Raw genomic sequence first — 26,689 nt, 5'->3', positions numbered from 1 at the left:
CACCAGATGGCGCCATTGTTGGAGGCCACTGAGCAGCATGGCACATGGTGCTGCTCTGGTATAAAAGGCCAGCCATGTTCAGAGTCAGGCACTTTGGGCCTAAATAAAGCAGAGCCAAGGTTGTACCTGGCTTCGTTAAACAGTAATTAGTTTGAGCCTCTCTTGCATATATAACAGCGAGAAAGTCACGAGGGGCACTACGGGCGGGGGAGGGGGTGGTGAAAGGGTTTGTGGCCACGGGCGTTGGTATCCGCGCCGATCGGCAAATTCAGTGTGCCGGGAACGGCGGTGGTGAGGAATATTGCCCGGGAGTGGAACACCCCACCCCACCCCCCGATATCGACAGGCGTTCAACATTCACACTGCGCGGGACCCGTGGCCAGAGAACTGTCGCGGGGCGCGAAGGGAAGGAACGATTGCATGAGGTAAGTGTGGGTGACAGGGTAGATGCAGGGAGGGTGTTTCCCCCCCCCCGGGGCTGGGGAGTCTAGAACCAGGGGTCACACAGTCTCAGGATAAGGGCTCGGCCATTTCGGACTGATACGAGGAGGAATTTCTACACTCAGAGGGGGGTGAATCTTTGGGATTCCCTGCCCCAGAGGGCAGTGGAGGCTCAGTCGTTGAGTGTATTCAAGGCTGGGGTTCGGTAGATTTTTGGACTCGAGGGGAATCGAGGGATCGGGCGGGAAAGTGGGTTTGAGGTCGAAGATCAGCCGCGATCTCATTGAATGGCGGAGCGGGCTCGAGGGGCTGAACGGCCTCCTCCTGTCCCTAATGTAACAGGCTCGAGGGGCTGAACGACCTCCTCCTGTCCCTAATGTAACAGACTCGAGGGGCTGAACGGCCTCCTCCTGTCCCTAATGTAACAGGCTCGAGGGGCTGAACGGCCTCCTCCTGTCCCTAATGTAACAGACTCGAGGGGCTGAACGGCCTCCTCCTGTTCCTAATGTAACAGGCTCGAGGGACTGAATGGCCTCCTCCTGTCCCTAATGTAACAGGCTCGAGGGGCTGAACAGCCTCCTCCTGTCCCTAATGTAACAGACTCGAGGGGCTGAACGGCCTCCTCCTATCCCTAATGTAACAGGCTCGAGGGGCTGAACGGCCTCCTCCTGTTCCTAATGTAACAGGCTCGAGGGGCTGAACGGCCTCCTCCTGTCCCTAATGTAACAGGCTCGAGGGGCTGAACGGCCTCCTCCTGTCCCTAATGTAACAGGCTCGAGGGGCTGAACGGCCTCCTCCTGTCCCTAATGTAACAGGCTCGAGGGGCTGAACGGCCTCCTCCTGTCCCTAATGTAACAGGCTCGAGGGGCTGAACGGCCTCCTCCTGTCCCTAATGTAACAGGCTCGAGGGGCTGAACGGCCTCCTCCTGTCCCTAATGTAACAGGCTCGAGGGGCTGAACAGCCTCCTCCCATCGGCCCCTGCTCCCGAACGTCATCATCATAGGAAGTCCCTTGGGATCGAGGAAGACTCGCTTCCACTCTAACAATGAGTCCTTCGGTGGCTGAACAGTCCAATACGGGAGCCACAGTCCCTGTCACAGGTGGGACAGACAGTGGTTGAGGGAAGGGGAGGGTGGGACTGGTTTGCCGCACGCTCCTTCCGCTGCCTGCGCGCTCTCGGCAACGAGACTCCAGGTGCTCAGCGCCCCTCCCGGATGCACTTCCTCCACTTAGGGCGGGACTGGTCTTTGGGCCCAGGGACTCCCAGGTGTCGGTGGGGATGTTGCACTTTATCAGGGAGGCTTTGAGGGTGGTCCCTTGTAACGTTCCCTCTGCCCACCTTTGGCTCGTTTGCCCGTGAAGGAGTTCCTAGTAGAGCGCTTGGCTTTGGGGAGTCTCGTGTCGGGGGGGACATGCGGACAATGTGGGCCCTGCCCAGCGGAGCTGGTCGAGTGTGGTCAGTGCTTCGATGCTGGGGATGTCGGGCCTGGTCGAGGACGCCAACGTTGGTGCGTCTGTCCTCCCGGGGGGATTTGCGGGATCTTGCGGAGACAGCGTTGGTGGTATTTCTCCAGCGACTTGAGGTGTCTACTGTACATGGTCCACGTCTGTGAGACCTCTGCACTGGGGGCTCTGGGATATCGTGTCTCGCCCAGTCACCGCGACAATGGCGGATCGCGCAAACTGCGCGTTTGACTGGCTGCATCACGTGCCGGCGGGGCGGAGAGAAATGGCGTTACCTGAACTCGCACTGGCGGCTGAGGTGTTTGAGTGCACGCTGGTCTCACTCCTGTTCGACTTGCGTTGTGGCTGGTTCTTCGAGAACGACACCGCTGAAGAAAGCAATAAAAGGAGGCTGAAGGATGTGTGTCGCGTCTCTCGCCCCCTCAGGGCATCCCAGAGCGCCCCACAGCCGATGGAGGACCCTTTTTTTTTTTGGAGTGCGCTCGCTGTTGCGACGTGGGAAACGCGGCAACTCAATTTGGGCACAGCAAGCTCCCGCACACAGCGATGTGATAATGACCCGGATCGTCTGTTTTAGTGATGTTGGTCGAGGGATAAATATTGGCCCCAGGACACCGGGGAGAACTCCCCCTGCTCTTCTTCCAATAGTGGCCCCGGGATCTTTTACATCCACCCGAGAGGGCAGGCGGGGGCCTCGGTTTAACGTCTCATCTGAAAGACGGTCCCTCCGACAGTGCGGCGCTCCCTCAGTACCGCCCCTCCGACAGTGCGGCGCTCCCTCAGTACTGCCCCTCCGACAGTGCGGCGCTCCCTCAGTACCGCCCCTCCGACAGTGCGGCGCTCCCTCAGTACCACCCCTCCGACAGTGCGGCGCTCCCTCAGTACCGCCCCTCCGACAGCGCAGTGCGGCGCTCCCTCAGTACCGCCCCCTCCGACAGCGCAGTGCGGCACTCCCTCAGTACCGCCCCCTCCGACAGCGCGGTGCGGCGCTCCCTCAGTACCGCCCCTCCGACAGCGCGGTGCGGCGCTCCCTCAGTACCGCCCCCTCCGACAGCGCGGTGCGGCGCTCCCTCAGTACCGCCCCTCCGACAGCGCAGTGCGGCACTCCCTCAGTACCGCCCCCTCCGACAGCGCAGTGCGGCACTCCCTCAGTACCGCCCCTCCGACAGTGCGGGGCTCCCTCAGTACCGCCCCTCCGACAGTGCGGGGCTCCCTCAGTACCGCCCCTCCGACAGTGCGGCGCTCCCTCAGTACCACCCCTCCGACAGTGCGGCGCTCCCTCAGTACCGCCCCCTCCGACAGCGCAGTGCGGCGCTCCCTCAGTACCGCCCCTCCGACAGCGCAGTGCGGCGCTCCCTCAGTACCGCCCCCTCCGACAGCGCAGTGCGGCACTCCCTCAGTACTACCCCTCCGACAGCGCAGTGCGGCGCTCCCTCAGTACCGCCCCTCCGACAGCGCAGTGCAGCGCTCCCTCAGTACTGCCCCCTCCGACAGCGCAGTGCGGCGCTCCCTCAGTACCGCCCCCTCCGACAGCGCAGTGCGGCGCTCCCTCAGTACCGCCCCCTCCGACAGCGCAGTGCGGCGCTCCCTCAGTACCGCTCCCTCCGACAGCGCAGTGCGGCGCTCCCTCAGTACCGCCCCCTCCGACAGCGCAGTGCGGCGCTCCCTCAGTACCGCCCCCTCCGACAGCGCAGTGCGGCGCTCCCTCAGTACCGCCCCCTCCGACAGCGCAGTGCGGCGCTCCCTCAGTACCGCCCCCTCCGACAGCGCAGTGCGGCGCTCCCTCAGCACCGCCCCCTCCGACAGCGCAGTGCGGCACTCCCTCAGTACTGCACTGGGTGGGTCAGCCTAGATTTCTGTGCTAAAGTCCCTGGAGTGGGACTCGAACACACAACGTCCTGACTCAGAGGCGAGTGTGCTACCCAGTGAGCCACGGCTGACACTGGAGAAGAGAAACAGAAGGGATTAACTGCTTGCCGTAAAGATATGTCTGGGTCTCTCCCCGTGCCCCACCCCACTGCCCCCCGGACAACGCAGTACTGTGCGCAGTAGATGTTTATATTGATCTTACCTGCTGGTGTCATGTTGTGGCGTGGCCAGCCTAAATGGGAGATAAATCGAATGTTCAAACCATGAAGTTTACAACAAGCACACTCGATTGATGACGAGGCTCACGGAACGGCACCCTGTTACCCTGATCATGTCTCTCTACCCAACCAAAGAAACCCGTGAATGTCTGCGGGGCGATTAACTCTGCGATTCGCTTTACAGCGCGGGAGGAGGCCATTCGGCCCATCGTGTCCGCCTCGCGCCGGCCGACCAAGAGCCATCCTGGCCTAATCCCACTTTCCCGCTCTGGGTCCGTAGCCCTGTGGGTTACGGCACTTCGAGCACACGTCCAAATGTGGTGAGGGTTTCTGCCTCTACCACCCTTTCAGGCCGTGAGTTCCTCCCCCAGACCCCCACCACCCTCTGGGTGAAGACATTTCCCTCAAACCCCCTCTAAACCTCCCCCCCAATTACTTTCAATCTCTGCCCCCTGGTTGTTGACCCCTCTGCCAAGGGAAACAGGTCCGTCCTATCCACTCGATCCAGGCCCCTCACACCTCAATTAAATCTCCCCTCAGCCTCCTCTGTTCCAAAGAAAACAACCCCAGCCTCTCCAATCTTTCCTCATCGCTAAAATTCTCCAGTCCCGGCAACATCCTGGTAAATCCCCTCTGTACCCTCTCCAGTGCAACATCCTGGTAAATCTCCTCTGTACCCTCTCCAGTGCAACATCCTGGTAAATCTCCTCTGTACCCTCTCTAGTGCAACATCCTGGTAAATCTCCTCTGTACCCTCTCTAGTGCAACATCCTGGTAAATCTCCTCTATACCTTCTCCAGTGCAACATCCTGGTAAATCTCCTCTGTACCCTCTCCAGTGCAACATCCTGGTAAATCTCCTCTGTACCCTCTCTAGTGCAACATCCTGGTAAATCTCCTCTGTACCCTCTCTAGTGCAACATCCTGGTAGATCTCCTCTGCACCCTCTCCAGTGAAACATCCTGGTAAATCTCCTCTGTACCCTCTCCAGTGCAACATCCTGGTAAATCTCCTCTGTACCCTCTCCAGTGCAACATCCTGGTAAATCTCCTCTGTACCCTCTCTAGTGCAACATCCTGGTAAATCTCCTCTGTACCCTCTCCTGTGCGATCACATCTCTCCTTTAATGTGGTGACCAGAACTGCACGCAGTACTCCAGCTGTGGCCCAACCAATGTTTTATACAGTTCATCCATAACCTCCCTGCTCAGCAAATATTCCGTATGCCTTCTTAACCATCTTATCTCCCGGGCCTGCTACCCTCAGTACCGCCCCTCCGACAGTGCGGGGCTCCCTCAGTACCGCCCCTCCGACAGCGCAGTACGGCGCTCCCTCAGCACTGCCCCTCCGACAGTGCGGGGCTCCCTCAGTACCGCCCCTTTGACAGTGCGGGGCTCCCTCAATACCGCCCCTCCGACAGTGCGGGGCTCCCTCAATACCGCCCCTCCGACAGTGCGGGGCTCCCTCAGTACCGCCCCTCCGACAGTGCGGCGCTCCCTCAGTACCGCCCCTCCGACAGTGCGGGGCTCCCTCAGTACCGCCCCTCCGACAGTGCGGCTCTCCCTCAGTACCGCCCCTCCGACAGTACGGCGCTCCCTCAGCACTGCCCCTCCGACAGTGCGGGGCTCCCTCAGTACCGCCCCTCCGACAGTGCGGGGCTCCCTCAGTACTGCCCCTCTGACAGCGCAGTACGGCGCTCCCTCAGCACTGCACTGGGAGTGTCAGCCTAGATGTTTCTGCTCAAGTCCCTGGAATGGGACTTGAACCAACAACCTTCTGACTCGGAGGTGAGAGAGAGCTGCACACTGAGCCACAGTTGTGCAGAACACAGTACGTTGGAGCTTGGGTTTAACACGGACAATGGCAAAAGGCACAAATATTTGACACGAACGGAACATATTCTGAAATGTGAGCCGATACCTTGACGCTTGCTGTGAACAATGGCAGCAGCAAATACAGTGACGATTCCGGAAATTCCGAACACAATCCCAATAACGGCCCCCGCAGGCATGAAGTTCCGGCTTTGGGAATCTGGCAACGGAGCAGGGAAGGGGAAATAAAAATAAAGGGTGAAAATGTCCCCCTTTCAATTACAATCGACTCCATTATCCACACTCCCTCAGTACCGCCCCTCCGACAGTGCGGCGCTCCCTCAGTACCGCCCCTCCGACAGTGCGGCGCTCCCTCAGTACCGCCCCTCCGACAGTGCGGAGCTCCCTCAGTACCGCCCCTCCGACAGTGCGGCGCTCCCTCAGTACCGCCCCTCCGACAGTGCGGTGCTCCCTCGGTACTGCCCCTCCGACAGTGCGGAGCTCCCTCAGTACCGCCCCTCCGACAGTGCGGTGCTCCCTCAGTACCGCCCCTCCGACAGTGCGGGGCTCCCTCAGTACCGCCCCTCCGACAGCGCAGTGCGGTGCTCCCTCAGTACTGTCCCTCCGACAGTGCGGCGCTCCCTCAGTACCGCCCCTCCGACAGCGCGGCGCTCCCTCAGTACCGCCCCTCCGACATTGCGGCGCTCCCTCAGTACCGCCCCTCCGACAGTGCGGCGCTCCCTCAGTACCGCCCCTCCGACAGTGCGGCGCTCCCTCAGTACCGCCCCTCCGACAGTGCGGCGCTCCCTCAGCACCGCCCCTCCGACAGTGCGGCGCTCCCTCAGTACCGCCCCTCCGACAGTGCGGCGCTCCCTCAGCACCGCCCCTCCGACAGTGCGGCGCTCCCTCAGCACCGCCCCTCCGACAGTGCGGCGCTCCCTCAGTACCGCCCCTCCGACAGTGCGGCGCTCCCTCAGTACCGCCCCTCCGACAGTGCGGCGCTCCCTCAGCACCGCCCCTCCGACAGTGCGGCACTCCCTCAGTACCGCCCCTCCGACAGTGCGGGGCTCCCTCAGTACCGCCCCTCCGACAGTGCGGCACTCCCTCAGTACCGCCCCTCCGACAGTGCGGCACTCCCTCAGTACCGCCCCTCCGACAGCGCAGGACTCCCTCAGTACCGCCCCTCCGACAGTGCGGCACTCCCTCAGTACCGCCCCTCCGACAGTGCGGCACTCCCTCAGTACCGGCCCTCCGACAGTGCGGGGCTCCCTCAGTACCGCCCCTCCGACAGTGCGGCACTCCCTCAGTACCGCCCCTCCGACAGCGCAGGACTTACCCCAGTCCATGCGAAGACCCCCCGGGAACCCCTGGTGCTGTACTGAGCAGGCGTAGACGTCCCGTGTCTCAGGGTCGAAGGTGACGAAGGCATGGGTCTGGAAGGTTCCGTCGCTGTTTGGAAGGATACGGGTCTGCACCACCTCGCCTGTGACATCCTCCGCGCCCCTCAGCCAGGTCACGTTGAGGGCACGCGGATAGAAGCCCATCACCGAACATTGCAGCTGGCTGGCCTGCCCGTGTTCCTCCAGGTCCTGGAACTCAATGGTCACGCTCGGCGAGACTGAGGGCCAAGAAAATAATAGCTCGCATCTCAAAATTCCCACGCTGATTTCCAAATACTCCTCGCCCCTCCCTATCTCTGTAACCTCCTCCAGCCCCTACACCCCTCCCTATCTCTGTAACCCCCTCCAGTCCCCTACACCCCTCCCTATCTCTGTAACCCCCTCCAGCCCCTACACCCCTCCCTATCTCTGTAACCCCCTCCAGCCCCTACACCCCTCCCTATCTCTGTAACCTCCTCCAGCCCCGACACCTTCCCTATCTCTGTAACCTCCTCCAGCCCCGACACCTTCCCTATCTCTGTAACCCCCTCCAGCCCCTACACCCCTCCCTATCTCTGTAACCTCCTCCAGCCCCGACACCTTCCCTATCTCTGTAACCTCCTCCAGCCCCTACACCCCTCCCTATCTCTGTAACCTCCTCCAGCCCCTACACCCCTCCCTATCTCTGTAACCTCCTCCAGCCCCTACACCCCTCCCTATCTCTGTAACCTCCTCCAGCCCCTACACCCCTCCCTATCTCTGTAACCCCCTCCAGCCCCTACACCCCTCCCTATCTCTGTAACCCCCTCCAGCCCCTGCACCCCTCCCTATCTCTGTAACCTCCTCCAGCCCCTACACCCCTCCCTATCGCTGTAACCTCCTCCAGCCCCCTACATCCCTCCCTATCTCTGTAACCCCCTCCAGCCCCTACACCCCTCCCTATCTCTGTAACCTCCTCCAGCTCCTACATCCCTCCCTATCGCTGTAACCTCCTCCAGCCCCCTACACCCCTCCCTATCTCTGTAACCCCCTCCAGCCCCTACACCCCTCCCTATCGCTGTAACCCCCTCCAGCCCCTACAACCCTCCCTATCTCTAACCTCCTCCAGCCCCTACACCCCTCCCTATCTCTGTAACCTCCTCCAGCCCCTGCACCCCTCCCTATCTCTGTAACCTCCTCCAGCCGCTACACCCCTCCCTATCTCTGTAACCCCCTCCAGCCCCTACACCCCTCCCTATCGCTGTAACCCCCTCCAGCCCCTACAACCCTCCCTATCTCTAACCTCCTCCAGCCCCTATACCCCTCCCTATCTCTGTAACCTCCTCCAGCCCCTAGACCGTTCCCTATCTCTGTAATCTCCTCTCGCGCCTACACCCCTCAAACTGTGACAAATCAAATTAAATTAAGATTTGGTTGCCGGGGCGGAGTGATGATGCACTCCAGTCCCTCCGGCGCCCACCTCTCGCGGAAGGCCGCGAGCGTACCGGTGGACACCGCGTGCTCCATCTCCAGGGACACCCTGGCTCGGATGTAACCGCGGAAGAGAGGCGGGCAGTCGGGGCTGAACGGCCCCCTCCACCGCCCGCTGCCCGGACCGGCTGATGGCCCCCCTTGGCCAGGCCCAGGAGCAGGCCCCACGAGGAGGCCCTCGGACCTGCCCGCTCCCCTCCGCACAGGGAGCCCAAAGATCAGGGGCGTGGGACTGAAGTGCAGCCAGAATTTGAGGAGCAGCCCCTTCGAATATTGGAAGAGGGCATGCAACCTCGCACACTGAACGTACACGTGGAACACGGACTCCTCCAGACCGCAGAAACTGCCGGCGGCCCGGGAGTCCGTGAACCGACTTAAAAACCGATTGCCCCGTGCAACACGCTCCAGGCCAAGTCCCCAATAAATAACGGGAGGACTCCCGCGTAGCGTGCACGCCATTGGGGACCCCCGCCTCCTCCGGACGGCAAGATGGTGCATCACAGCATGTCCGGACGGCAGACGAGGATGGAAAAACGCAACAGCTCTACGATGATAAGGGAGTCGAGGGTTATGGGGAGCGGGTGGGGAAGTGGAGCTGAGTCTATGATCGGAGCAGCCCCGCGATCTTATTAAATGGCGGAGCAGGCTCGAGGGGCCGAATGGCCGACTCCTGCTCCTAGTTCTTAGGTTCTTATGTACAAACCTGCGAGCATATTCACAGGTGCATACACCACCATCTCCACGTTGTCCCTCCGAGTCACACACCATGGTGCATGGTTATACACAACAAAAAATAAATCTCCTTATCCCATCCTCGTCGCCAAGTGGTTATATTCTTTACCACATTACAAAACACGGACAACAAGATGGCTGGACAGGAACGTGTCACGTGACCTTGTCACATCATACACATCAGTAGTTGCATTACCACAGTCGCCCACTCGTTGGAGCAGTAGGCCACTAGAGGGAGCTCTATTACACTTCTCCCTCCTTATTGAAGAAGTAATCATGACAAAATATTCATTCTCCATAACGTGCATGGTTATACACAACAAAAGAGAAATATATCGGCCGTTCCTTCATCGTCGCTGGGTCACAATCCTGGAACTCCCTCCCCAACAGCACTGTGGGAGCACCTTCACCACACGGACTGCAGCGGTTCAAGAAGGCGGCTCACCACCACCTTCTCAAGGGGCAATTAGGGATGGGCAATAAATGCCGGCCTTGCCAGCAACACCCACATGCCATGAACGAATAATAATAAAAATAAGAGATGTTACCTGTGATAGACCTCCCTCTACTGGACTACTGCTCCGCGTAGTGGCTGTGGTAATGCAACGACTGATGTATATAATAAAAGGATCTAATGACAAGGTCACGTGACACGTTCCTGTCCAGCCATCTTGTTGTCCGTGTTTTGTGATGTCGTAAAGAATATAATCACTTGGCGACGAGGCGAGGATAAGCAGATTTATCTTTTGTTGTATATAACCATGCACGTCATGGATAATGATTATTTTGTCATGATTACTTCTTCAATAAGGAGGGAGATGTGTTACCTAGCTCCCACTAGTGGACTACTGCTCTACCTACTGGATAACTGTGGTAATGCAACTACTGATGTATATAATAAAATGACCATGTGACAAGGTCACGTGACACGTTCCTGTCCAGCCATCTTGCTATCCGTGTTTTATGATGTTGTAAAGAATATAATCACTTGGTGATGAGGATGGGATAAGCAGATTTATCTTTTGTTGTATATAACTATGCATGTTATGGATAATGATTAATTTTCATGATTACTTCTTCAATAAGGAGGGAGAAGTGTAATAGAGCTCCTTCTAGTGGACTACTGATCCAACTAGTGGGCGACTGTGGTAATGCAACTACTGATGTCTATAATAAAAGGCTCATGTGACAAGGTCACGTGACACATTCCTGTCCAGCCATCTTGTTGTCCGTGTTTTGTGATGTTGTAAAGAATATAATCGCTTGGCGATGAGGATGGGATAAGCAGATTTATCTTTTGTTGTGTATAACCATGCACATTAGGGATAATGATTATTTTGTCGTCATGATTACTTCTTCAATAAGGAGAGAGGTGTTATTTAGCTCCCTCTACTGGATTCTGGTAAAGCAACCACTGATGTGTATGATAAAAGGCTCATGTGACAAGGTCACATGACACATTCCTGATCAGCCATCTTGTTGTCCGTGCTGGTGATGTGCTGGAGAATACAATCACGTTACCTGTCCGATCGAAGGTAGCTGCTCCGGCATGGAGCAACTGGCTGATGAAGTCGAGATTTTCCCGGATGTCCTTCTCGATGTTCTGCAGGGCCTTCGGGTCCTTGTTGGTGCTGGCCACCTCGGCCTTCACGGAGGCGTGCTTCAGGACCAGCCGGCCCGTCGTGGTGTCGAACACAGTCAGCGTGTCGGCGTTGTAGGCCAGGCTCCACCCGCAACCGGTCATGTCCTTCTGGACAACAGCCGCTCGGTCACAGTCCAGGAGTTGTTGCACCACGTCTGGAGGGAGGGGGAGAGAGGGAGACAGCAGATGAGGCGATTGCCGCCCCTCCGACATTGCGGCGCTCCCTCAGCACTGCCCCTCCGACAGTGCGGCGCTCCCTCAGTACCGCCCCTCCAACAGTGCGGCGCTCCCTCAGTACCGCCCCTCCGACAGTGTGGCACTCCCTCAGTACCGCCCCTCCGACAGTGCGGCGCTCCCTCAGTACCGCCCCTCCGACAGTGCGGCGCTCCCTCAGTACCGCCCCTCCGACAGTGCGGCACTCCCTCAGTACCGCCCCTCCGACAGTGCGGCGCTCCCTCAGTACTGCCCCTCCGACAGTGCGGCACTCCCTCAGTACCGCCCCTCCGACAGTGCGGCACTCCCTCAGTACCGCCCCTCCGACAGTGCGGCGCTCCCTCAGTACCGCCCCTCCGACAGTGCGGGGCTCCCTCAGTACCGCCCCTCCGACAGTGCGGCGCTCCCTCAGTACTGCCCTTCCGACAGTGCGGGGCTCCCTCAGTACCGCCCCTCCGACAGTGCGGGGCTCCCTCAGTACCGCCCCTCTGACAGTGCGGGGCTCCCTCAGCACTGCCCCTCCGACAGTGCGGCGCTCCCTCAGCACTGCCCCTCCGACAGTGCGGCGCTCCCTCAGCACTGCCCCTCCGACAGTGCGGCGCTCCCTCATTACTGCCCCTCCGACAGTGCGGCACTCCCTCAGTACCGCCCCTCCGACAGTGCGGGGCTCCCTCAGTACTGCCCCTCCGACAGTGCGGCGCTCCCTCAGCACTGCCCCTCCGACAGTGCGGCGCTCCCTCAGCACTGCCCCTCCGACAGTGCGGCGCTCCCTCAGCACTGCCCAGTGCCAGCGTAGACTTATGCACTCAAATCCCTGGAGTGGGACTCGAGCCCACAACCTCCTGACTCAGAGACGAGGGGGCTACCCCATTGAGTCAGGGCTGTCGCCTGAGGCTATCTGGGAGTGTGTGTCGGCATTTACAATTCTCCTGGCGTGGGGCGGTAATCACCGTATGAATCGTCGGCACAAAAACAGACACCTTTAATGCTTAAAGTCACACACACACACACACACACAGAGTGTGAATCTTACCCTGTGCTGAAATGAGGCACAAGCTAAAGCAGACCATGTGGATAAAGTCAGCGATGAGCAACATGTTTGGAATAAGCGTTCAATGCCGAGCAGCCGAGATTGGTCACAAAAGAAGTTTCAAGCGATTCCGAGCGACTGCACCGGTTGCTCCAGAGATATTCAGAGGCAACTTTGGTAAACTCCCTCTCCAACACTCACCGCGCTAGTCAGTCCACACACGCCCAGCCTCGGTCAATCATTTCACCGACTTCACATCGCAACAGGTTTAGCGACTGTCGCTGTGATTGATGCTCAGCGAGTTCCCCAGGGAGTTAATGATTGCTACTTATACCTGGATCACATTACATAGCGGAGGATGGCAGTCATTACCCGGGAATGACCTCTTGCACTGGGATGCAGGGACAGTTCCAAACTGGTTTCTACGTTTCCTCAAACACCTCGTCAATTGTTTGTGCTACCGCTCAGTTATATACCTCGCTGGTCACTGTGGTACAGATCACGAGCTGTTTGACAGGGCAGCCGGGTTTATCCCACCCTGTCCCCGGCTAGGCTCAGGCACTACCTGCGGGGGAAGTGGTCTCAATGGGGACAGCGTCAGCTTCTTGTAGCAACAGGAGGAGGCCGTTCAGCCCCTCGAGCCTGTTACATTAGGAACAGGAGGAGGCCGTTCAGCCCCTCGAGCCTGTTACATTAGCAACAGGAGGAGGCCGTTCAGCCCCTCGAGCCTGTTACATTAGGGACAGGAGGAGGCCGTTCAGCCCCTCGAGCCTGTTACATTAGGGACAGGAGGAGGCCGTTCAGCCCCTCGAGCCTGTTACATTAGGGACAGGAGGAGGCCGTTCAGCCCCTCGAGCCTGTTACATTAGGGACAGGAGGAGGCCGTTCAGCCCCTCGAGCCTGTTACATTAGGAACAGGAGGAGGCTGTTCAGCCCCTCGAGCCTGTTACTTTAGGGACAGGAGGAGGCCGTTCAGCCCCTCGAGCCTGTTACATTAGGAACAGGAGGAGGCCGTTCAGCCCCTCGAGCCTGTTACATTAGGAACAGGAGGAGGCCGTTCAGCCCCTCGAGTCTGTTACATTAGGGACAGGAGGAGGCCGTTCAGCCCCTCGAGCCTGTTACATTAGGGACAGGAGGAGGCCGTTCAGCCCCTCGAGTCTGTTACATTAGGGACAGGAGGAGGCCGTTCAGCCCCTCGAGCCTGTTACATTAGGGACAGGAGGAGGCCGTTCAGCCCCTCGAGCCTGTTACATTAGGAACAGGGTATGAACGGCCTCCTCCTGTCCCTAATGTAACAGCCTCGAGGGGCTGAACGGCCTCCTCCTGTCCCTAATGTAACAGGCTCGAGGGGTATGAGCGGCCTCCTCCTGCTCCTATGTCTTGTGTCCTTATTACAACAGTGACCACAATGTGCGTGCTTGTCTGTGGTGTGCGCTCACAGTTCGGTGTGGGAACGCCAGTGTTATTTTTAAGAAGCTTCTTGCGTTCCGTAAAACGCGTTCCGTGAAATCCGAAAAGCTTTGCGTGAAGGGAGCTGGCAGCTTTCTCTTCACTGACACAAAGCACACCGCCGTGACCCGTGAGAGTTTGAGTGCCTCTCTTATGAGGAAGTGTAAAGTCATCTGTGGAAAGTCCCTGTTACAAGTCAGTGGGCAGGGCCCCTGTACAAAGGTGATCGTCGAATAGAACGCTTGCTGCTTTGTTGCACGGCAACCCAGCGTGTTTGAAACATAGAAACATAGAATATAGGTGCAGGAGCAGGCTATTCGGCCCTTCGAGCCTGCACCACCATTCACTATGATCATGGCTGATCATTCCCTCAGTACCCCTTTCCTGCTTTCTCTCCATACCCCTTGATCCCTTTAGCCGTAAGGGCCACATCTAACTCCCTTTTGAATATATCTAACGAACTGGCCTCAACAACTTTCTGTGGTAGAGAATTCCACAGGTTCACCACTCTCTGAGTGAAGAAGTTTCTCCTCATCTCGGTCCTAAATGGCTTACCCCTTATCCTTAGACTGTGACCCCTGGTTCTGGACTTCCCCAACATCGGGAACATTCTTCCTGCATCTAACCTGTCCAGTCCCGTCAGAATTTTATATGTTTCTATGAGATCCCCTCTCATCCTTCAAACTCCAGTGAATATAAGCCCAGTCGATCCAGTCTTTCTTCATATGTCAGTCCCGCCATCCCGGGAATCAGTCTGGTGAACCTTCGCTGCACTCCCTCAATAGCAAGAATGTCCTTCCTCAGATTAGGAGACCAAAACTGAACACAATATTGTAAACAAACCCAGGCGAGGTTTAAATGCTTGTGGAGACAATAAATACTCATGAAATGCCTCACCATGCTTGGCAGCATCTCTGCAAAGAGAAGCACACACTTCCTCAATCCATTGTAGAATGATATAGAAGTTTACATTCGGCCCATCGTGTCCGCGTTGCACCGGCCGACCAAGAGCCATCCCGGCCTAATCCCACTTTCCCGCTCTGGGTCCGTAGCCCTGTCGAGCGCACGTCCAAATGTGGTGAGGGTTTCTGTGTCTACCACCATCATCATCATAGGCAGCCCCTCGGAATCGAGGAAGACTTGCTTCCACTCCTAACACGAGTCCTGAGGTGACTGAACAGCCCAATACGAGAGCCACAGTCCCTGTCACAGGTGGGACAGACAGTGGTTGAGGGAAGGGGAGGGTGGGACAGGTTTGCCGCACGCTCCTTCCGCTGCCTGCGCTTGGTTTCTGCACGCTCTCGGCGACGAGACTCGAGGTGCTCAGCGCCCCTCCCGGATGCACTCCCTCCACTCAGGGCGGACTGGTCTTTGGGCCCAGGGACTCCCGGGTGTCGGTGGGGATGTTGCACTTTATCAGGGAGGCTTTGAGGGTGGTCCCTTGTAACGTTTCCTCTGCCCACCTTTGGCTCGTTTGCCCGTGAAGGAGTTCCGAGTAGAGAGCTTGCTTTGGGAGTCTCATGTCTGGGGGACATGCGGACAATGTGGCCCTGCCCAGCGGAGCTGGTCGAGTGTGGTCAGTGCTTCGATGCTGTGGATGTTGGCCTGGTCGAGGGCGCTAACTGTCATGTATTCAACCAGCATTGTAACCCATGTATAATCTGACCTAAGTTCTACACGGTGAGAACACTGACCACAAGGTGGTGAACTTGTGGGAGACACTCCTAACCTGACCTTCAGATATAAAAGAGGAAGCTTCACCCACTAGCTTGACTTGAGTGCGAAGGAATAAAGGACAGGTCACAGACTGACCTTCTCTCAAGCATGGGCCCCGTGTGCATTTATACTGTGTAGTAAGGGCCTATCAATGGTGACGAGAAACTGGGATTTAAACCACGCGAGCATGGCCACTAGCAGAACAGACGAGAGGTACTGTGTTAAGGAATGGTTGGGACAGAGATTCAACATTGTTAAAGCAGCACACAGTTCTCCAGGCAGACAAGGGCAGTTAGGCATGCCCCAACATGCAGTCGAACCCAGAGAGGGAGTTCGACAGAGACAATGGCAAGCTGAACAGCGATTCACCAAGGGACAATGCGGCCAGTAATGGGGCCATCAACACCTGTTAATGGTGCACTCAAGGACAATAACAGGGGCAGTCAGAGACGATCGACTGGCAAGGGACCTTATGTTTCAAACCGCAACTCATGCTGGAGGCATGGAGGCACACACTCAGCCGGAGTTTGCAGAGATGAGCGAAATACCTGCAGAAATTGCAGAAATGAACATTGGGGGAAATCGCTGGAAGCTGAAGTTCAGCGGGTTCATGTGGAGCACGTATACAGTTCATACACCAGGACGCCACCGATAATGATGAAAGTGCTCCTCAATGGCATCCCAGTATCAATGGAGCTAGACACGGGGGCCAGCCAGTCCCTGATGAGTATCAAACAGTTCGAAAAGTTGTGGGCGTCCAAGGCCAGGAGGCCGAAATTATCGCCGATTGACGCACAGCTACGGACTTACACAAAGGAGATTATTCCGGTGCTAGGCAGCACCAGGGTAGTCGTGGCCCACAAAGATTCGGAGAACAGGTTGCCACTCTGGATTGTCCCGGGGGACGGTCCCGCACTACTGGGGAGGAGTTGGCTTGCTGTCATGAACTGGAAATGGGGCGATGTCAATGCAATTTCCTCTGTGGAGCGAGTATCATGCTCACAGATCCTGGACAAATTTGACTCATTATTTCAACCCGGCATCGGCACTTTCGTGGGGACCAAGGTAGTGATTCACATAAACCCGGACACCAGGCCAGTGCACCACAAGGCCAGAGCGGGCACCAGTCACAATATCACTACCATGACAGGAATGCGAGGGCGCGATGTATTGATGTAAATGACCCTGTTTTTGTCCTCAACTACGCTGCAGGGCCCAAATGGCTCGCAGGCACTGTGGTTGCCAAAGAGGGGAATAGGATTCTGGTCGTTAAACTTACCAATGGACAAATCTGCCGCAAACACGTGGATCAAACAAAAAGGAGGTTCAGCAACCGCAGAGAAGAAGCAGAGGAAGAACACGACATAGAGTTCACTCCACCACAGGTGACCGAACACCGGAACCAAAGGGAGGAGAGCCCAGTCACTGTGGGCAGTCCGGACAGGCCTGAGGCACCGCAAACAGCGGACACTCAGGCCAGCGCCCAACAACCGGAGCCCCAACTCAGGCGCTCTACAAGGGAGCGTAAACCACCAGAGAGACTCAACCTGTGATCCCAATAAGACTTTGGGGCGAGGGGGGGGGAGGTGATGTCATGTATTCAACCAGCATTGTAACCCATGTATAAACTGACCTAAGTTGTACACCGTGAGAACACTGACCACTAGGTGGTGAACTTGTGGGAGACACTCCTAACCTGGACCTTCAGGTATAAAAGGGGAAGCTCCACCCACTAGCTTAGCTTGACTGCTAAGGAATAAAGGACAGGTCACAGACTGACCTTCTCTCAAGCATGGGCCCCGTGTGCATTTATACTATGTAGTAAGGACGTATCACTAACGTTGGTGCGTCTGTCCTCCCGGGGGATTTGTAGGATCTTGCGGAGACATTGTTGGTGGTATTTCTCCAGCGACTTGAGGTGTCTCTGAGCCTTTCAGGCAGCGAGTTCCGCCCCAGACTCCCACCCAGCTCTGGGTGAAGACATTTCCCCTCAAATCCCCTCTAAACCTCCCCCCAATTACTTCCAATCTGTGCCCCCTGGTTATTGACCCCTCTACGAAGGGGAAATAAGTCCGTACTGTCCACTCCAGCCAGGGCCCTCACGCCTCAATTAAATCTCGCAAAGAAAGCAAACTTAAATCCTGTTTCGACCCGAAGTATTAACTCTTGTCTCTCTCCCAGATGCTGACGTGCTGAGAATTTCCAGTTCTTCCTGTTTGTGGCCCAGATTCCAGTCTCGGCAGCATACGCTTTTGTCAATCCTGTTCTTGTTACCTTTATTATCCGTTCCTGAGATGTCGGTGTCGCTGGCAAGCTCCGGCATTTACTGCCCGTCCCTATTCGCCTCTCGAGAGGTGGTGAGCAGACTTCTTCAATACGGATGAGGGCCTCGCTGGGCCCTTTCAGAGGGGCAGTTAAGATGGGAGGAAAAGCAATGTGTGAGGAGGACACAAAAAATCTGCAAAAGGACACAGACAGGCTCAGTGAGTGGACAGAAATTTGGCAGATGGAGTATAATGTTGGAAAGTGCGAGGTCATGCACTTTGGCAGAAAAAAAATCAAAGAGCAAGTTATTATTTAAATGGAGAAAGATTGCAAAGTGCCGCAGTACAGCGGGACCTGGGGGTTACTTGTGCATGAAACACAAAAGGTTAGTATGCAGGTACAGCAAGTGATCAGGAAGGCAAATGGGATCTTGGCCTTTATTGCAAAGGGGATGGAGTATAAAAGCAGGGAAGTCTTGCTCCAGTTATACAGGGTATTGGTGAGGCCACACCTGGAGTACTGCGTGCAGTTTGGTTTCCATATTTACGAAAGGTTATACTTGCTTTGGAGGCAGTTCAGAGAAGGTTCACTCGGTTGATTCCGGGGATGAGGGGGTTGACTTATGAGGAAAGGTTGAGGAGGTTGGGCCTCGACTCATTGGAATTCAGAAGAATGAGAGGTGATCTTATCGAAACGTATAAGATTATGAGGGGGCTCGACAAGGTGGATGCAGAGAGGATGTTCCCACTGATGGGGGAGAGTAGAACTAGGAGGCATGGTCTTAGAATAAGGGGCCGCCCATTTAAAACTGAGATGAGGAGGAATTTCTTCTCTCAGAGGGTTGTAAATCTGTGGAATTCGCTGCCTCAGAGAGCTGTGGAAGCCGGGACATTGAATAAATTTAAGACAGAGATAGACAGTTTCTTAACCGATAAGGGGATAAGGGAGCGGGCAGGGAAGTGGAGCTGAGTCCATGATTGGATCAGCCATGGTCGTATTAAATGGTGGAGCAGGCTCGAGGGGCCCAATGGCCGACTCCTGCTCCTGCTCCTATTTCTTATGTTAAGATTCAACCACATTGCTGTGGGTCTGGAGTCACATATCAGCCAGACCGGGTAAGGGCGGCAGATTTCCTTCCCGACAGGACATCCATGAACACGATGGCATTTTACGACAATCCGACAGTTTCATGGTCACCATTATTGACACCAGCTTTTTAATTCCAGATTTATTTAATTAACTAATTTAAATTCCCCAGCTGTCGTGGTGGGATTTGAACTCGCGTCTCTGGATCACCAGTCCAGGCCTCAGGATTACTGGTACAGTAACATAACCACTACGCTCAACACATATCACTAAACCCGCCTGTTTCCCCCTCCGTAACATCGCCCGTCTCCGCCCCTGCCTCAGCTCATCCGCTGCTGAAGCCCTCATCCGTGCCTTTGTTACCTCCAGACTTGACTATTCCAACGCGCTGCGATCCTGGCCGGCCTCCCACATTCTCCCCGACGTAAACGAGAGGTGATCCAAAACTCGGCTGCCCCTGTGTCCTAACTCGCACCGAGTCCCGCTCACCCATCACCCCCTGTGCTCGCTGCCCCGTGTCCTAACTCGCACCGAGTCCCGCTCACCCATCGACCCCTGTGCTCGCTGACCCCGTGTCCTAACTCGCACCGAGTCCCGCTCACCCATCGTCCCCTGTGCTCACTGCCCCGTGTCCTAACTCGCACCGAGTCCCGGTCACCCATCACCCCCTGTGCTCACTGCCCCGTGTCCTAACTCGCACCGAGTCCCGCTCACCCATCACCCCCTGTGCTCGCTGACCCCGTGTCCTAACTCGCACCCAGTCCCACTCACCCATCACCCCCTGTGCTCACTGACCCCGTGTCCTAACTCGCACCCAGTCCCACTCACCCATCACCCCCTGTGCTCACTGACCCCGTGTCCTAACTCGCACCCAGTCCCACTCACCCATCACCCCCTGTGCTCACTGACCTACATTGGCTCCCGGTTAAACCATGCCTCAATTTCAAAATTCTTACCCTTGTGGTCAAATCCCGACATGGCCCTCGCCCCCTCCCTATCTCTGTAAACACCTCCAGCCCCTACACCCCTCCCTATCTCCGTAACCTCCTCCAGCCCTTTCACCTTTCCCTATCTCTGTAACCTCCTCCAGCCCCTACACCCTCCCTATCTCTGTAACACCCCTCCAGCCTCTACACTCCTCCCTATCCCTGTAACCTCCTCCAGCTCCTACACCTCTCCCTATCTTTATAACCCCCTCCAGCCCCTACACCCCTCCCTATCTCTGTAACCCCCTCCAGCCCCTACACCCCTCCCTATCTATGTAACCCCCTCCAGCCCCACAATCCCCCGAGATCTCTGCATTCCTCTAATTCTGCCCCTCCTGACCATCCCTGATTATAATCGCTCCACCATCGGAGGCCATGCTTTCTGTTGCCTGGGCCCCAAGCTCTGGAACTCCCTCCCTAAACCTCTCCGCCTCTCTCTCCTCCTTCAAGACGCTCCTTTAAACCTCCCTCTGCGACCCAGCTTTTGGTCACCTGTCCCTAATATCTCCTTATGTGGCTCGGGGTCAAATTGTGTTTGATAATCGCTCCTGTGTAGCACCTGGGGACGTTTCACTACGTCAAAGGCGCTATATAAATGAAGGTTGTGTTTATCTTTTGTTGTGCGTTCTTCCTCTTTGAGAGCAGGTGGGCTTTGTCCGGTGGTTTCCCTGAATCGAGGACACACTAAAGGAACGTGGGTCTGGTGAGAGGTTCAGGGCTCACCACAGGGCAGTGAACAAAGGCATTCTCCATCCAACACTGCCATCTAGCAAGATGCAAGGTAACGTTAGTGCTCACAGTCCCGCAAGTAAAGACAGATGTGCATTTATATAGCACCTGTCACCCCCTCAGGACGTCCCAACGTGCCTCACAGACAATGAAGTACAATCGGAGTGCGCTCGCTGTTGTAATGTGGGAAACGCCAATCTGCGCACAGCAAGCTCCCACACACAGCGATGTGATAATGACCCAGATCGTCTTTTTTAGTGATGTTGGTCGAGGGATAAATATTGGCCGCAGGACACCGGGGAGAACTCCCACTGCTCTTCTTCCAATAGTGGCCCCGGGATCTTTGACATGCGCCTGAGAGGGCAGACGGGGCAGTACTGAGGGAGCGCCGCACTGTCGGAGGTGCCATCTTTCGGATGAGACGTTAAACCGAGGCCCGTCCTGGGACAGACCCTCGAGCCTGTTACATTAGGGACAGGAGGAGGCCGTTCAGCCCCTCGAGCCTGTTACATTAGGAACAGGAGGAGGCCGTTCAGCCCCTCGAGCCTGTTACATTAGGGACAGGAGGAGGCCGTTCAGCCCCTCGAGCCTGTTACATTAGGAACAGGAGGAGGCTGTTCAGCCCCTCGAGCCTGTTACATTAGGAACAGGAGGAGGCCGTTCAGCCCCTCGAGCCTGTTACATTAGGGACAGGGGGAGGCCGTTCAGCCCCTCGAGCCTGTTACATTAGGAACAGGAGGAGGCCGTTCAGCCCCTCGAGCCTGTTACATTAGGAACAGGAGGAGGCCGTTCAGCCCCTCGAGCCTGTTACATTAGGAACAGGAGGAGGCCGTTCAGCCCCTTGAGCCTGTTACATTAGGGACAGGAGGAGGCCGTTCAGCCCCTCGAGCCGGTTACATTAGGGACAGGAGGAGGCCGTTCAGCCCCTCGAGCCTGTTACATTAGGGACAGGAGGAGGCCGTTCAGCCCCTCAAGCCTGTTACATGAGGAACAGGAGGAGGCTGTTCAGCCCCTCTCGAATACTCCTGTGAAGCCCCTTGCGACATTTCGTTACGTTAAGGACGCTATATTAATACAATTTGAAGTTGCTGTTCAGCACCAGTTATCAATTAGATTTCCCCGCGGCAAGAATCATGGATGAAGAATTGACAAGCTGGGTGCCATTGTGTTTATTGATCGAGAGTATAGACAGAAGATTACCCCAGCCCCTGTGAACAATATCGGTTACCGGCTAAAATCACCCCACAGGCAAACGATGAATCTCCAATTAATGTTTCTGTTTGACACAACGACCCATAATCCTCCTGTTGGTGAAGAATGGATGGTCTCTAATCGAACTTACGCCGAATCTGGAGACAAAGCAGACGGCAAGTATTTACCATATTGCAACGTGAATCCGGTCCAGGTCGTTTAAACATGTTCGGTATTTGTCCTACACTCGGTGTCAGCATCCGGGGTTAGATACAGAGTAAAGCTCCCTCTACACTGTCCCATCAAACACTCCCAGGGCGGGTACAGCACGGGGTTAGATACAGAGTAAAGCTCCCTCTACACTGTCCCATCAAACACTCCCAGGGCAGGTACAGGGGGTTAGATACAGAGTAAAGCTCCCTCTACACTGTCCCATCAAACACTCCCAGGGCAGGTACAGCACGGGGTTAGATACAGAGTAAAGCTCCCTCTACACTGTCCCATCACACACTCCCAGGGCAGGTACAGGGGGTTAGATACAGAGTAAAGCTCCCTCTACACTGTCCCATCAAACACTCCCAGGGCAGGTACAGCACAGGGTTAGATGCAGAGTAAAGCTCCCTCTACACTGTCCCATCAAACACTCCCAGGGCAGGTACAGGGGGTTAGATACAGAGTAAAGCTCCCTCTACACTGTCCCATCAAACACTCCCAGGGCAGGTACAGGGGGTTAGATACAGAGTAAAGCCCCCTCTACACTGTCCCATCACACACTCCCATTAAACACAGTGCCAATTGGTGTTGAGTTCTGGTTTTTGGTTTCCATATTTCCGAAAGGATATACTTGCTTTGGAGGCAGTTCAGAGAAGGTTCACTCGGTTGATTCCGGGGATGAGGGGGTTGACTTATGAGGAAAGGTTGAGGAGGTTGGGCCTCTACTCATTGGAATTCAGAAGAATGAGAGGTGATCCTATCGATACTGTTATGTCCGTAAAGCACTTATGAACGACTCCACGAGGCAATGTGTTTTACTCAAACTGTAGTGACCTTGATCCTTTATTCATAACTCCAGAGTGAGGCCCAAGAAAGGTGGGCAGCCTTTTATACTGGGCCCTGCACACCTGTGCAGGTCTCCCAGCGCAGTGCCCTCTGGTGGACAGCCTCTACCACAGCGGTAGGAAACCCCGGTCTCCACCACTTGCACCCTCTAGTGGTGCCAGCATAGTATATACACAGTGTAAACCTTATTGATAGTACATCAGGTAACAAGTCTCCATCTTCTGCAACTATACAGTGACTACACAGAGAGTATATCTATAGTCTGCATATATAACAGAAACGTATAAGATTATGAGGGGGGCTCGACAAGGTGGATGCAGAGAGGATGTTCCCACTGATGGGGGAGACTAGAACTAGGGGGCATGGTCTTAGAATAAGGGGCCGCCCATTTAAAACTGAAATGAGGAGGAATTTCTTCTCTCAGAGGGTTGTAAATCTGTGGAATTCGCTGCCTCAGAGAGCTGTGGAAGCCGGGACATTGAATATATTTAAGACAGAGATAGACAGTTTCTTAACCGATAAGGGGGCGGGCAGGGAAGTGGAGCTGAGTCCATGATCGGATCAGCCATGGTCGTATTAAATGGCGGAGCAGGCTCGAGGGGCCGAATGGCCGACTCCTGCTCCTGTTTCTTATGTTCTTATGTAAGGCAAAGGTCTTCCACCAGCCTGTCCCCCTCCCCCACACAGCACTGCCCCCACCCACACAGCACTCCCCCCCCACACAGTACTGCACCCCCCCCCACACAGCACTGCCCCCCCCCACACAGCACTGCCCCCCCCAAACAGCACTGCCCCCCTCCCCCACACAGCACTGCCCCCCCCAAACAGCACTGCCCCCCCCCACACAGCATTGCCCCCCCCCACACAGCATTGCCCCCCCCCACACAGCACTGCCCCCCTCCCCCCACACAGCACTGCCCCCCCCCACACAGCATTGCCCCCCTCCCCCACACAGCACTGCCCTCCCCCCACACAGCATTGCCCCCCTCCCCCACACACAGCACTGCCCCCCCCACACAGCACTGCCCCCCCCACACAGCACTGGCCCCCCCCTCCCCCACACAGCACTGCCCCTCCCCCCACACAGCACTATCTCCCCCGCCCCCACACAGCACTGCCCCCCTCCCCCACACACAGCACTATCTCCCCCGCCCCCACACAGCACTGCCCCCCCCCCACACAGCACTGCCCCCCTCCCCCCCACACAGCACTGCCCCCCCCCCCCAGTCATCAAGATCCACGGCACGGCTCTGAACACCAAGGACCACTTCCCAATACTTCGGGAGCCTCTTATCAACAAGGGCAGACATCGACCAGGGGAACAGAATATTGGGGAGGTACTCACCGACTGGACATTTTAACGATCAGGAACAGGGCGATCGCCAATCCCAGAGCTCCCAGGATAACTCCCACAGCGCAGACAATGATCCCGGAATTGGGAATCACGGGAGGCCCACCTGTGTGAGAATCAGGACGGAAAATTAATTCCTTGTCCACTATTCAAAGACCTTTACGGTTCGACAAATGCGCGGAGTACTGAGGCAACGTTATTTAAAGCCATAGGTGGAAGGGTTAGCGAAGGGAACAAAGATTTGCATTTATATAGCGACTTTCACGACCACCAGATGTCCTAAAGTGCCTCACAGCCAATGAAGCACTATCGGAGTGCGCTCCCTGTTGCATTGTGGGAAATGCCAATTGGCGCACAGCAAGCTCCCACACCCAGCGATGTGATAATGACCCAGATCATCTGTTTTAGTGATGTTGGTCGAGGGATAAATATTGGCCCCAGGACCCCGGGGAGAACTCCCCCTGCTCGTCTTCCAATAGTGGCCCCGGGATCTTTTACATCCGCCCGAGAGGGCAGACGGGGGCCTCGGTTTAATGTCTCATCCGAAATACTGCCCCTCTGACAGTGTGGCGCTCCCTCAGTACCGCCCCTCCGACAGTGCAGCGCTCCCTCAGTACCGCCCCTCTGACAGTGCGGCGCTCCCTCAGTACTGCCCCTCCGACAGTGCGGCGCTCCCTCAGTACCGCCCCTCCGACAGTGCAGCGCTCCCTCAGTACCGCCCCTCTGACAGTGCGGCGCTCCCTCAGTACCGCCCCTCCGACAGTGCGGTGCTCCCTCAGTACCGCCCCTCCGACAGTGCGGCGCTCCCACAGTACCGCCCCTCCGACAGTGCGGCGCTCCCTCAGTACCGCCCCTCCGACAGCGCAGTGCGGCGCTCCCTCAGTACCGCCCCTCCGACAGTGCGGCGCTCCCTCAGTACCGCCCCTCCGACAGCGCAGTGCGGCGCTCTCTCAGCACCACTCGGAGTGTCAGCCTAGGTTTGTACTACCGTCCATCCATATACCTGGGTTAGACCACACTTGGAGCACCGTGCACAGTTCTGGTCACCATTACCATCATCATCATAGGCAGTCCCTCGGAATCGAGGAAGACTTGCTTCCACTCTTAACACGAGTCCTCAGGTGGCTGAACAGTCCAATACGGGAGCCACAGTCCCTGTCACAGGTGGGACAGACAGTGGTTGAGGGAAGGGGAGGGTGGGACTGGTTTGCCGCACGCTCCTTCCGCTGCCTGCGCTTGGTTTCTGCACGCTCTCGGCAACGAGACTCGAGGTGCTCAGCGCCCTCCCTTATGCACTTCCTCCACTTAGGGCGGACTGGTCTTTGGGCCCAGGGACTCCCAGGTGTCGGTGGGGATGTTGCACTTCATCAGGGAGGCTTTGAGGGTGGTCCCTTGTAACGTTTCCTCTGCCCACCTTTGGCTCGTTTGCCGTGAAGGAGTTCCGAGTAGAGCGCTTGGCTTTGGGGAGTCTCGTGTCGGGGGCATGTGGACAATGTGGCCCTGCCCAGCGGAGCTGGTCGAGTGTGGTCAGTGCTTCGATGCTGGGGATGTTGGCCTGGTCGAGGACGCTAACGTTGGTGCGTCTGACCTCCCATATATCTTGGTTAGACCATATTTAGAGCACTGCGTACAGTTCTCTTATAAAAAGGATATAGAGGCACTGGAGAGGGTGCAGAGAAGACTTACCAGGATGATACCACACGATATACGGCCCAGAAACCAGCCATTCGGCCCAACCAGTCCATTCCGGTGTTTATGCCCCACTCGAGCTCCCTCCCGTCTTTCCTCATCTCAATCTATCGGCATAACCCTCTATTCCCTTCTCCCTCATATACTTGTCCAGCCTCCCCTTAAATGCATCGATACTATTCGCCTCAACCCCTCCCTGTGGCAGCGAGTTCCACATTCTCAACAAAAACACAGACGATCTGGGTCATTATCATATCGCTGTGTGTGGGAGCTTGCTGTGCGCAAATTGCCATTTCCCACAATACAACAGGGACCGCACTTCAAAAAGTACTTCATTGGCTGTAAGGCGCTTTCAGACATCCGGTAGTCATGAAAGGCGCTATATAAATCCAGGTCTTTCTTTCTTACAGCGCCTTTCACAACCACCACACCTCCGACAGTACAGCACTCCCTCAGTACTGCCCCTCCGACAGTGCGGCGCTCCCTCAGTACTGACCCTCCGACAGTACGGCGCTCCCTCAGTACTGCCCCTCCGACAGTGCGGCGCTCCCTCAGTACTGCCCCTCCGACAGTGCGGCGCTCCCTCAGTACTGACCCTCCGACAGTACGGCGCTCCCTCAGTACTGCCCCTCCGACAGTGCGGCGCTCCCTCAGTACTGCCCCTCCGACAGTACGGCGCTCCCTCAGTACTGCCCCTCCGACAGTGCGGCGCTCCCTCAGTACCGCCCCTCCGACAGCGCAGTGTGCGCTTCCTCAGTACCTTCCCTCCGACAGTGCGGCGCTCCCTCAGTACTTTCCCTCCGACAGTGCGGCGCTCCCTCAGTACTGCCCCTCCGACAGTGCGGCGCTCCCTCAGTACTGCCCCTCCGACAGTGCGGCGCTCCCTCAGTACCGCCCCTC

The 26,689-nt window shown here is 56.7% G+C and overlaps 1 protein-coding gene across 1 annotated transcript; it reads right to left on the bottom strand.

The window, feature by feature from the left end:
• Window positions 1–2,146: 2,146 nt before the first annotated feature.
• On the bottom strand, window positions 2,147–12,335 carry LOC139240486 (H-2 class II histocompatibility antigen, E-U alpha chain-like). Its single transcript, XM_070869021.1, has 5 exons — window positions 12,272–12,335; window positions 10,905–11,180; window positions 7,139–7,420; window positions 5,912–6,022; window positions 2,147–2,274 (listed from the first exon to the last, which is right to left on the bottom strand). Exons 1-5 carry the CDS (start codon window positions 12,333–12,335, stop codon window positions 2,147–2,149), a joined length of 861 nt encoding a protein of 286 aa, XP_070725122.1.
• Between the last annotated feature and the right edge of the window lie 14,354 nt (window positions 12,336–26,689).

The sequence above is a fragment of the Pristiophorus japonicus genome, chromosome 32 (genome assembly GCF_044704955.1).
Source record: "Pristiophorus japonicus isolate sPriJap1 chromosome 32, sPriJap1.hap1, whole genome shotgun sequence".
In the NCBI taxonomy this organism is placed as follows: Eukaryota; Metazoa; Chordata; class Chondrichthyes; family Pristiophoridae; genus Pristiophorus; species Pristiophorus japonicus.
Note: the sequence above shows the minus strand (reverse complement) of the source record. Positions and strands in the feature narration are given on the sequence as shown.